At 48.5% G+C, this 12,355-nt stretch overlaps 1 protein-coding gene across 1 annotated transcript in view; it reads right to left on the reverse strand.

The window, feature by feature from the left end:
- Nucleotides 1-2,982: 2,982 nt before the first annotated feature.
- Alas1 (5'-aminolevulinate synthase 1) overlaps nt 2,983-12,355 on the reverse strand; it is a 14,275-nt gene continuing 4,902 nt past the window's right edge. The window contains exons 4-11 of the mRNA XM_028756655.1: nt 11,319-11,468; nt 10,801-11,023; nt 8,688-8,872; nt 7,767-7,946; nt 7,207-7,371; nt 5,450-5,718; nt 4,549-4,711; nt 2,983-3,256 (exon numbers count right to left, since the gene is read on the reverse strand). Coding sequence (XP_028612488.1) covers nt 3,096-3,256; nt 4,549-4,711; nt 5,450-5,718; nt 7,207-7,371; nt 7,767-7,946; nt 8,688-8,872; nt 10,801-11,023; nt 11,319-11,468 — 1,496 coding nt within the window. The 3' untranslated portion in view covers nt 2,983-3,095. The remainder of the gene's footprint in view (nt 3,257-4,548; nt 4,712-5,449; nt 5,719-7,206; nt 7,372-7,766; nt 7,947-8,687; nt 8,873-10,800; nt 11,024-11,318; nt 11,469-12,355) is intronic.

Below are 12,355 nucleotides of genomic sequence, written 5' to 3' on the forward strand. Positions count from 1 at the left end.
TAGCGAGTTGGGGTCAAATCAGGTCCTCCTGCTTGCAAGACATATATTTTACTGAGCTACGCCCCCTGCTGATCTACTGAGGTTTTAACAACTCAGTCTTTCTCCTCTTGGCATTCTGTGTCCTGAAAATGAAACTTATGGCTTCATACAGTTCCACACTAGACTGGCTTAGAAATGTTCTTGTCATGTTTTTTAACAGCCCCATGTCTCATCTGCTACCTGAAGATCCTTCCATCCTGTGCACCCACAACCCCAAGAAACTGGGAGGGGAAAATACACCTGCAGACTGTGTTCACCCTGCCAGCTCAGTCTTATGAAGGAAGAGTGGGTCTGCCCAAGCATTCAGACATTGCCCCGCCAGAGGCAAACAATCCCACTCAAAGGAAAGGTGGTGGAGGGTGTTCTAGGCGTGGGAATGTGAGGGACAATGGACAGCTCTGGAAGCCGGAGTGAGGCAGCAAAGCTGGGAAAGCCAGTCAAGAAGGGATAATAATGTGGTTCTGAGGTGATGTGACTTCTGTCACAGCCGGTGGCCCGCCAGGATGTGATGCCTTTATCTGATAGGACCATGATGCTGCCATGCGCCACACGGTACTGTGAAGCAAGGGGACATGACCAGGAAGCACAGCCTTAGCTGCCAAGTTAGGACATACAGTGTTCCATCTGCAGCTGCGAGACAGACCTCCTAGCTGGAACTCTCACCTCCAGCAGCCTGGCCTTTCCTCAGAGCACCTACTCTGCCTATGGGATTTGGATGTCATTGGGACCCCCTTCCGTTCAATCAGCATGTGTTTTATCAGCATCAACTGAATTGTGCTGGACTTGGAGGGGATAAGGTGGAAAAGATAAGGCATCTACCCTCAAAGCCACGTTACAACAGGGAGGAAGCACCCTCAGTTAGAGACCAGGATGTGGAAGGGCACCAAGGTAGGAGGCAGAGAAAAGCTTGGAGGTGTCAGACGCTGTGGCCATCTTCAGGTCAGCTGGGCCTCCTGGTCAGAGAGCATCATGGCTAGGCTTGTTGACTCTTGGAAAGAGGGTGTGGGGAGGCTCATGGGACTCTCATCTAAGTATCCAGGCACCCTTCCCAACCTGTGGTATATAATTCTATCCTAATTGTACATGGCCTGGGGTATCTGAAGGGCTAAAGCATGCAGGTGGGGAAGGACAAGGGGAGGGGACTCCATCTTCACAGGCCTAGGGGATCCATCGCCCTAGCTGGGTGTCAACTTCCCAGTGTGCCTGTGCTGTCACTGACACTCCTGGCCATAAACCCTCACCCATAGCTCTGTAAGGAAGCCTGATGACCTCACTGATTCCCCAGTTTGTCACTGGGACTATAGAAGGAGAGGTGGGATGTTTACATTTTCCCAAAGGAAGGAATTTTACCAACAGAGCGGGTACCTGGGCTAGCATGTCTGGGGAGGAGTCCTAAGGAAAAAAATTTTGAGACAGAGTTTCTCTCCATAGTCCTGGCTGGCCTGGAACTTACGGAGATCTGCCTGCCTCTGCCTCCAAGTGCTGAAATCAACTGCATGTATCACCACTGCATGAAAACTTGTCTTGAATTAAGAGTGGCTATACTATGACCCAGAGCAGAAAGACTGAGGCAGAAGACTAGTAGAGAGAACTCAGGCATAGAAGTGAAGTCCAGTGACAAAGCAGAGTGAACATGAAAGGCTGGAATGACTAATGGAGCGAGTTTGCCAGGAGCCCCATCCGTTGGCATGAGGAGTCTGAACGTAGCACAATTACAAGACTCAAGAGGTCTCTGTATGAAACACAGTGCTTGTCTTTTTTTGAGACAAGTTTGTGTATACTAGGAAAGCACTCTGCCAGCCAGCCTTCATCCATAGCCACGATTTGTGTTTTTCTAAGACTGCTCAGACTGCTGTTGGGGTGGAGGCAAAGGCAGATGAGTGTAGCATGGCCTGGCCTGAAAGGCTTTATTGCTATTTATGTAAGAGAACACAGGGCTGACTCTAGATGAGAGGCTGGATAGCCTGGGCCAGTAACATGAGGGCCAGGTGCAAAATGGGGTTGGTGGGGCAGGGTGCTTTCTACACCATGTGGACGAGGGAAGACCTCGGAGTATGTGAGGTGATGCAGTGGGTGAAGCAGGGCCATCAACACTCAGAGAAGCACCCAGCTCAGGAGGAACACTCCTGGGAGCAGCGATTGGCACAGCTTAGACTCAGATGGGAAAGCTGTAAAAAGCCCAAGGCCCACCACTCAGATACCCCTGAAGGGTCTAAGGAGAAGCAACAGAGCCAGTGGCTGGGTTTGACAAGACAGGCAAAATGTGGCAAGCCAAAAGCAACCTCCACAGGGAACAGGGCTGACAGGTTGACCAGCCAGGACTGTGCAAAGGCAGGACAGAGACAGCTGTAGCTGTGAGGGTTCTAGCCTGGGTGATAGACAGACATAGCTGTAGCTGTGAGCGTCTAGCCTGGGTGGCAACTTGGCTATTGGTCAGAAAGGTGATACCTGCTGCAGGCCTGTGAGAGAAACGGTCAACAGAGGGGAGAAACTCTTGACGAGGGGCATTTTTAGATTGTGTAAGAAGAGCAAGACCCAGATACAAGTGCAGAGGGTGGAGGAGGGGCACAGAGCCCTCTGTATCCTTTGCGGAGGACATTACAATGAGTCAGGCGCTAGCTGGCTGCCAAACTCGCAGGCTTGACTTGCAGTGGGGAGTGTGAGGTGGAGGCAGTGGCTGAGGGAAAGCAGAAAAGCTGCGAAAGGACTGTGGGCACACTGACTGCCCCTTCTGGGTCTGAGGCAGGAGTGTGAAGGGAAGCCCGCAGCAGGTGGTGTCACTGCTTGTGGTTTCTGGGGTGTCAGCTGGGTCTGCCAGGTCAGATTTAAGCAGAGCACAAGGCCTGGCAGGCATTACAATTTATATAGCCATACGACAGGCCACATGAGCGTTAGCTCTTTGTTCAGTGGTCAATTAGCAGAAACACCTAACACACTACAATCTGATTTTACTATAGATTAAGATTTAATATATAATTTATTTCACATATAAAGACAATTCTGGCTACTATTTGGGTATGGTAATGGCCTGGGGTTTGTGAATAACCGAGTCACAGTCAGGCCTGGACAGACACCATCTTGCTCATGCCTGAGAAATAGGCTTTCTCTCTTTCGCTCATCACTTCAAAGTGCAAGGGCCTTCTGCAGAAGTTGCATTCAGCTGATGAATGTGGCTTCAGTTCCAGCCCAACTCGCTTCCATGTGACCAAGAGCTTCTCTGTGGGGAGAGACAGGTTTGTTTGTTTTTTTAAACATTACAGGATCTTCTGCCCAAGAGAATCAGAGTGTGTATCCACACAAAAATCTGCACACAAATGCTTCAGAAGCACCCATTCCTAAGACTTCGACAATGGAAGCAACCCAAACGCCCATCCACTGATGCACATAGGCAATGAGCCAATCAATGCGCATGTGGAGGATTCTGTGGCGATGGAAAGAACAGAGCTGGCACTCAGGAGGGTGAGAGGGCATTGGTGAGCTCTGGGCCAGCTTAGGCTGCAGACGCAATTAGACTGTCTTAAAGAATGTAAGTAGAATAAGCAGTAGTGACACATGTCACTCACATGGTCCAACACACCAAACACCAGAGAATGAGAGCACCCGGGGTGGGAGGGACTAGGCAGAAGGAACTGATGCTAGTGAGGGCACAGCAGAGGTGACGGCCTCTCACCAAGGTGCATGTATCTAAACCCCCTTTAATCCTCTATTTTAGGAGGGTAAATTTTATGGTATGTCAATTATCTCAAGGACACTGTTCTAAGAGTTGGGTCTCACTTCACAAACCAGCTTCAGTTAGCTGCTGCAATATCAGTTCACTAACCTGAATATCTGGGGTGTGGGGGTTGGGAAATCTGGGGGAGTGGACCTCTGGGGTGAAGTATGCATGCAGTGTGCCAAGACCACAAGTTCAACCCCAACACCAAAATCAAACAGAAATATTCTGAGCATCTTGAACATAAAATCTGTCCTTGGAAGTTATACTGACTTGAGAGGGCCCAAGAGGGCAAAGTTCCTCTGTGGCCATGACAACCTACAGCTAAAATTCCCCCAAGCTCTGCCTTTGGAATGGACATGGGGAGTGGGGGAGGCAGTACAGTTACCAGAACAGATTAACTTGGAGGACCACATGTCTGGAAGGAAGAGCAGATCTGGGAAGCGTTCACTGGATCCTAGTGGCCAGTGACAGACTTGTGCTGTCAGAGGCTTCTGGCCCCTTCAACAGCCACAACTGTGCATGCAGGAGACAGGAGAGAGGAGATGGGGGCAGCAAGTTTCCTGTGTGCTTCCAAATGCATCTTGCACACTCTTAAAGTGAGTCGCTACTGTCTAATCTTAGAGTTTCATTGGGTGGCATCTGAGGGCACAGTCAGACACTTGGAACAAGAAGAAACCAATCTTGTCTGAATGCATTAGGGTAAATACCACCAAGAACTTTGCATGAGCTTTCACGTGGGCTCCCTGGAGTGTGCTCACAGTGAGGTAGATTCCCGTCACTCTGCGTGAACTCACCCAGGAAGAAGTTCATCATCTGTGGGGTGTGATGTGGGGTGGGGGCGATCCGCAGAAGCTCCTCCCCACGAGGCACTGTCGGGTAATTAATGGCCTGGACGTAGATATTATGCCTGGTCATCAACTCATCACAGATTTCTGTGTTTTTAGCAGCATCGGCAACCTATGACCCATCATAGCAAGAACAAGGTCAGAATGAGGCATGTTAATTTTGCAGAGACCGTTAAGAACACCATGTTCATGAACAAGGCTCAGGCTCCAGGCCAGACTGTAGCTAAGTGTGTAAGCCTTGGGGACGGGGAAATGCTCCCTGAACACCTGTAATTTAAGGGAGCTGACACTTGCACGGTGAGCTGCTATACCAGAATCATCACACAGCTGTCCTCCAGACCTTACATGGTAAAGGAGGTGACTTCTATTTTTCACACATCCTTGTTCCCAGGAGGTACTGCCCAGCTCTGGTTATACCAGCTACTACTTCCTTATATTAACTGCAGCATCAACAGAGACATGGTTTGTAGAGGAAAGGGCAAGACCGACTTTGAGATTTACTAAGTAGAAAGTCACACTTCAAAGCTGCCCAGGCTTAGGCTCCTCGAGTTTGCTGCACACATGTTCTTGTTTACCCTGCTAAGGTCAGTGCTCTGGGGAGGGACGGTGGGCTTGAGCCTGCTGGGTTCAAAGACTTCATTCTTATTGTGAAGTCAGGCCAGGCAGCTGACGACAGAGAGACATGGCAAAGGGCCACTGGCTACAGTCCGAACACCAGTTCCCACCCTGCAATCACCCTACTCAACCCCTTGTGGACACCCTTCTGTCTTCAGGAAGGTAGAAACAGAACACTGTCATGTCATGTGTGGAGACATAGCCTCTTTCAGTCCAATCACCAACAGGCCATTACCCGCACAGGGATGATGTGACTGGGACAGTGGATGACTGGGAGGCCAGCATCCATTAGCATCTGCCTCATAAGCTTGACATTGCGTTGATGCTGGCGGCGAAGGGCACGCCCCTCACTGCTCTTCAGGATCCTCACAGACTCCAGGGCTCCAGCCAGCAGCATTGGTGGCAGCGAGGTGGTGAAGATGAAGCCCGCGGCATAGGACCGGACGGTGTCGATCAACAAACTTGTGCTGGCAATGTATCCTCCAACGCAGCCAAATGCTTTACCTGGGAGGAGAACTTCTGTTAGGCTGGCCTCACATGAGCAGCACCGCACGGCCTCCAGGCACCGACTTTGTGGCAGTCGCCCAGCTAAGACATCAACTGCAGTACTGAGGCCTTACTTGCTACTCAAGCAAACAAGAGATTCTGGACAATTAGCATTTGCTGGATGAATACAAATACTCAGAACCTGTTAGGGCTGACGGGGCCAGGACTGTTTTTCAGTTCTGGTCAAGGCTCTTGTGTAATCTGTATCTCAAGTTTCAGGATTAAGGACTCTAGAAGGGTTCTCAGGAACCTTAGCTTTGTGTTCTGAAGTGAACATTTTTTGCTGAACCATGATAGTATTAGGTAGGCTCAAACTCCTAGAGTGGAAAATTACTCTGCCTAGCACTCTCCAGCTCACTGTCTCTGACCTCCAACAAGCCTACATCACAAACTGGAATTTGCCACTTGAATAGCGAGGTGGCTTTTCCCTGGCATCTCAGGGTCTGTGGGAGGCAGACCTCTCACTCCCTTGACAGGGCTGGAAGATGCTGGGTTTTGTCTGCTGATCCTTGACTAAACGTAGGTTTAGCTTGGCATTCTGCTGACTGCTACACAGGCTTATTACTGCCTTATGAACTTCTGGATGCTTTTTTTTTTTTTTTTGGTTTTTTCGAGACAGGGTTTCTCTTATAGCCCGGGCTGTCCTGGAACTCACTCTGTAGACCAGGCTGGCCTCGAACTCAGAAATCCGCCTGCCTCTGCCTCCCAAGTGCTGGGATTAAAAGGGATTTCTACCTCTTCATGATTCATTCCCACAGGCAGACAGATCATTCAACTTCTCTGCAGGAATCCTGATACAGACCCTATTGCTATCTTCACCATAGAGATGGGGAGAACAAGCACAAGAAGGTCAGCTCATAAGGTAAGGCCACACAACCTGTGAGCTGTGCAGCCAGGACTGAAGTCCAGGCTCCAGGGTGCCAGCATGGGGAGAGGGGACGGCTGGAGAGCTGAAATGTTCCATGTGCGAGATACAGAGCACAGCATTTCCCAATGCCCTGTAGAAGAGCACTGGAGTCCTCCTTCTGAATCCAGCATTACAATAAGAGTCAAGTATGGTTGGAATGACCTCAGATGACAAGAAATGTAATTTCTGTCATATTTAGCTGTGGGAGTTTGTAAGCCTCCATGTCCCGGGGGATTTCGCAAAGCTGGGCTAGCATTCACTCAGATGGAAAACTTCACTGCAAGATGGAAGTGGTGGCACACATTTGCAAACCCAGCACAGGAGAACCTGAAACAAGGCCAGCCTGGGGTACAGGCTGAGACCCTGACTCAAGAAAACAAAATTCACCACAAAGAGAAACAGCCCAGGCTTTACAGCTACCTCTCTGCTTCTGGTCCTGGTGCCAGTTAGACCAGCCAGTCATTGGTCTCTTCGGGTATATACCCGAAGTTCAGTGTCAAAGGACAGAGTTGACAGAGTTACAAAGCCTGCATACATACCAAGCGTCCCAGAAATGATGTCCATTTTTGGCATGACTCCATCCCGATCACCAATCCCTCCACCTCGAGCCCCATACAGCCCCACTGCATGGACCTCATCCACAAACGTGATTGCCCCAAACTCATGGGCCACATCACACAGCTCTTCCAGTGGGCACACTGCGCCTGAGGAAAGCCAAGGAAAATGTCAGTAACAACAGCTGGAGCCAAAGCAGAGTGCCATACAGTCTAAGGGGTCAATTTTAGTACTGGAGAAAAAGTGAACTCCCCCTAGTTCTTACCCCATGAGGTTATACAATCTAACAACAGCCAGAGCAGAAAACCCAGTTATCCATCAGTATAACATCTCTCAATTACAGAGGCCAAGCATGAAAGAAATGCAAACCAAAGGAAACACAATATTTCTGTTTGTGTCTGGAGTTGAGTACAGGACCTCATACACAGTTAAGCAGAGGCTTGTCAACCAGCTATGTCCCCAGGGCCCATGCACAATACTTTTTTCAACAGTTCAAGCCTAGTCCTGCATCTCAGGCTTCAGATTAGCCTCAGCACATACTTACCATCCATTGAATGGACAGTTTCAAATGCTACTATCTTGGGGACGGAGGGGTCAGACCTCTGCAGGAGTTCTCTGAGATGGCTGACATCATTGTGGCGGAAGATATACTTTGGCACTCGACTGTTGCGAATCCCTTGGATCATGGAGGCATGGTTCCCGGAATCAGAGTAAATTTCACAGCCTGACATGAGAAAAGTGCTACTCAGTGACAGAAGCATCAAGACAAATGAAGTCCTGGGCCACGCAACAGAGCTTTTCCTGCTGAAAATACCTCAGAAATGTCCACTACGAGAACACCGTGTTCTGACACAGTAACTAGCTCATGCTTCTCCTCTGGGAAGACACAAACAAAGGCAGAGGCACCCAGTGGCTGCTAGAAGATGCTCAATGGCAAAGCACGAGATGCACATGCGCTGAGGCCCTGGGTTCCATCTCAGCATCATGAAACACAAAAACCAACAACCATGGAGAACTATCTTTAAAGCCACAAGGTCACATGCCTGACAGCCCAGCATTCTGAGGCAGGAGGATCAAGAGTTTGAGGCCCGCCTAGGTAGACAGTGAGACTCTCCAAAAACAAAAACAGCCTTTCATCATGGGTAATAGTGGTAAATATGGGTACCTCACCTCAAAAGCTATGAAGACACACATGTCTAAATGCAATGAAGCATTTTGTTAGAGGAATGTCTTAGAATACAAAATCCTGAGTCAGGAACTTCAGGACAGGTCCTCCCATGTGGAGGACCATGTCAGTCACTATGGACCATGCTCTGCTGGAACTCACAACACACAGTCAGTGCCTTGCACTCCAACAATGCTCTGACACGGGGCCAGTGGGCTGAGCTAGAGTGGGCTGTCTTTGTAGACACCCTCCTTGTCATTATGCAGAACCTCAAATGTGCTAGGTCCCGGCAGCACTTACCTGGCATCATCTTAGCCAGGGTGAAGAGGGTGGAGTCGTTAGCCACAAAGCAGGAAGAGAACAAGAGAGCCGCATCTTTGCCATGGAGGTCGGCCAGCGACTGCTCCAGCTCTACGTGGAACTTGCTCGTTCCAGAAATATTCCTAGTTCCACCAGCTCCGGCACCATGCTGTTTCACAGTGTCTCTGTTAAAAACAAGTAAAATACCAAAACTCCAGGGTTCACATCTCCAGAACTCATTAAAAACCCAGAGCTTTCAGTTTTACAACCCAGCACTGGGGCAGAGTGTCAAAAAATTAAGATGGAAAGGCTGTGGAGGAAAAATCTAACGCTGACCTCAGGGCACACACTCACCTTACCCCATGTCATACTTACAAGTACATAATACACAATACACAATACATACACACATACACACACCACACATACACACATGCACACACACACACACTCATACACATACACACGCACACTCACACAAACAAAACACATACACATATACAAACACACGTTCATATATAAACCCACACATACTCATATACAAACATACACACACACACACTCATACACACACACTCACACATACATTTTTGGCTGAAGATGTAGCTCAGCGGATAGAGTACTTGCTTACTATACACAATGCTCTGAGTTCAGTTCAACTCCTAGTACTGCATACACAGGCATGGAATATGTACCTGTAATCCTAGCACACACACACACAAAACCAATCAAACAAACAACCTACAACCATGTCTCAAGCAAGCAAAGCAAGCAAGAAAACTCACAGTTCTATTTTTTTTTTTAGTTTTTTGAAACAGGGTCTCATGATGTAGCCCTGGCTGTCCTGGAACTCACTATGCAGACTAGGGTGGCCTTAAACTCAGAGATTCTCCTGCCTCTGGCCCCTCAGTGCTGGGATTAAGGCATGCATCACTATGCCCAGCTTATTTTTTATTTTATTTAAAAAATTATTTTTGAAACTCATGGTTTTTTGTTTTTGGTTTTTTTGGTTTTTTGAGAAACTCATGGTTCTAACCACCATATAAATGAGTTCTCTTTCCAGAATCAGGAGAATGAGATGAGCGTCATGTCGATCTTATCTAGTATGTCTCTCACTGTGAAACCTAGGGCCATAAATCTTAAAGGAATGGCTAACAATTGTTTAGGGGATGGAGCAAGGGCTCTGTGGTTAAGAGCGTAGCCTGCTCTTCCAGAGGACCCAGGTTCAGTTTCTATTTCCAGAGAATCCAACACTCTCTCTGACCTCCACACCCGTGGCAGACATGCAGGCAACATATCCTGTTAAGAAAAAGCAGACTCTAGAAGGCTGCAAAGCAGTTACACAACATCAGGCCACAAACAACCTTATGCTCCGCCCCATGTGGGGTTCTCTTTAGCAAGCCTCTTGGAGAGGTCGACAGGCAACTGTCTCAAGCTATGGCGGTGCTCCTGAAGACCAAGGATGGGACCTTCATGCCTTTAACACGTCCTACTGAAATAGCCCTATCCACCCTCCACACATCAGTGTCTCTAAAAGAGCAGGGTTTTTTTAGAAGTAACTGAGCTACATCCCCAGCCCCAAAGTGTTTATGTGTATGTGCACGCAAGAGAGACAGAGAAAGAGGAAGAGAGAGAGAGAGAGAGAGAACGAGAGAGAGAACGAGAGAGAGTGAGCGCTGTGTATCCCTGTGTGTTATGTACGTGAGTGTGGGCTGGGTGGATGAATGGTTGGAGGACCATGGGTCAGCATTAGGTTTTCCTCCACAGCCTTCTCATCTTTGTTGTTGTTGTTTTTTGTTTTGTTTTGATTTGTTTTTTTGAGGCACCCTCTGCCCCAGATATCATCTGCAGAGATTTTCAAAGGCTAAGACTACCACGCCAGTGAGATAGTTCGGCAGGTAAAGGGGCTCTGCTGTAAAGCTTGGTGACCTGAGTTCAATCCCACAATTCCTGTAAAGGTTGAGGGAGAAAGCTGGTTCTACAAAGAATAGTACTGTATCACTGTGGCACACTTTCAGCGACTAAAAATGCTCTCCCATAAAAGGTCTAGCTGTATACCATCTGTGTCTTGCAGAATAACGCCTGTGGTATGTGAAGACTGACAGCTACTTACATGACGGCCCCGCACACCCGTGGGTGCCGACTCATGCCCAGGTAGTCGTTACTGCACCACACCGACACCTGCTTTTTGGTGACGAGGGAGTCCGTGTAGTCATCTGCCATGGGGAAGATTTGTGCTCTCCGGTTCACCGTTTTAAAAACTCGGTAGGTATGGTCATTTTTTTTCTCGTCAATTTTCTTCTCAAAGAAACGATCATATTGAAAAGTGGAAACAGCTAAAGTAGAGACAAACAAAAGAGTGGTTGTTTTGTTTTGTTTTGAAGGACAGGCCTGGGTTAAACCTCATTTTGGTCATTTCAGGGCACTGTATCCAGGACTGGAATGACATGTGGCAATGTCTGGCATACTGTCCAGTGCATAGGTAATGAAAGACTGAAGGCTTGCGAGCAGCAGCACTCACTGCCACTAAGCCCAACAGTACTCAAGCGAGGGCCATGGGTTTCAACCCTTGCCTCACCATATACCCTCACGTTAAACCTGACATACAAACTCACACACGACAAGACTCACACTTTGGCAAGTTATCCTGAAGAAGATGAGACACTCTTTCCGGCCTTTGCTTTCGCATGATATCCTGGAAGTTCTTCAGCAGTCCACTTGGATCCTCTCTGTCTGTTTTCACACTGACCACGCTGGGGGGCACAGGACTTTGAGCAACCTCTGTAATAAAGTAATAGTAGGCACAGAGGACAGACCTTTCATTCTTAGCTCAAAACACCCTCTAGGCATCCTGTTAAAAATAGCTTACTGGGGGAGGGGTGCATACATAGCTGGAGACAGCTCATTGGGCTAAGAGCACTGGCTGTTCTTTTGGAGGACCTGGGTTCAGTTCCCAGCATCCACACGGAGGCTCACAGCTATCTGTGACTACACCTCCATGAGATCTGACGCCCCCTTCTGGCCTTCTTGGGGACCAGCATACATTGGTACACAGACATACACGAAGGCAAAACATCCACACACATTAAAATCATTTTTTTCTGTCAAACATAGCCTATTATCTGAGTGTCACTATGGCATTTGAGCTTCACCTCTAGCATTTGGGAAGCAGGGTCAGGCAGAGCTCTGTAAATCTGAGGCCAGAGTGTGCTACATAGTGAGACCCTGTCTCAACCCAAAACCAAAACATAGCTTGTTGCCTACTTTATGAAAAAAAGCCAATCATAGCCAAAGTTGGTTGTGATGAAGTATATGGGACGTCTCTTTCTTCAGCTTGCATCTTACATAGGCTTTTGGTACTTGGCTTCTTTTGGCTTCTGAGATGGGGTCTTATTGTAGCCCAGGATGGCCTGGAGCTTGAGCCCCTCCTGCCTCAGCATGTCTAGTGTACCACTTGGCTCAGAGCGATTCTGTTTTCACTGCTACCAGCCAGTTCTGACAGACATGAATGAGAGCCTAAGTAAGGCCTCCTAGCCGACTGGCACGCCTCCTGGACTCCACACAGCCCGCTCCCCTCCTGCATCCTTCTTGCATAGAAAGCAACACCTGAGGCAGCTTCCCCATAGGGTCTCTCTATACCCAACGCCTACTGAGGCAGCTTTCCCCCA

The sequence above is a fragment of the Grammomys surdaster genome, unplaced genomic scaffold, assembly GCF_004785775.1.
Source record: "Grammomys surdaster isolate TR1022 unplaced genomic scaffold, NIH_TR_1.0 126131, whole genome shotgun sequence".
NCBI classification, from domain to species: Eukaryota; Metazoa; Chordata; class Mammalia; order Rodentia; family Muridae; genus Grammomys; species Grammomys surdaster.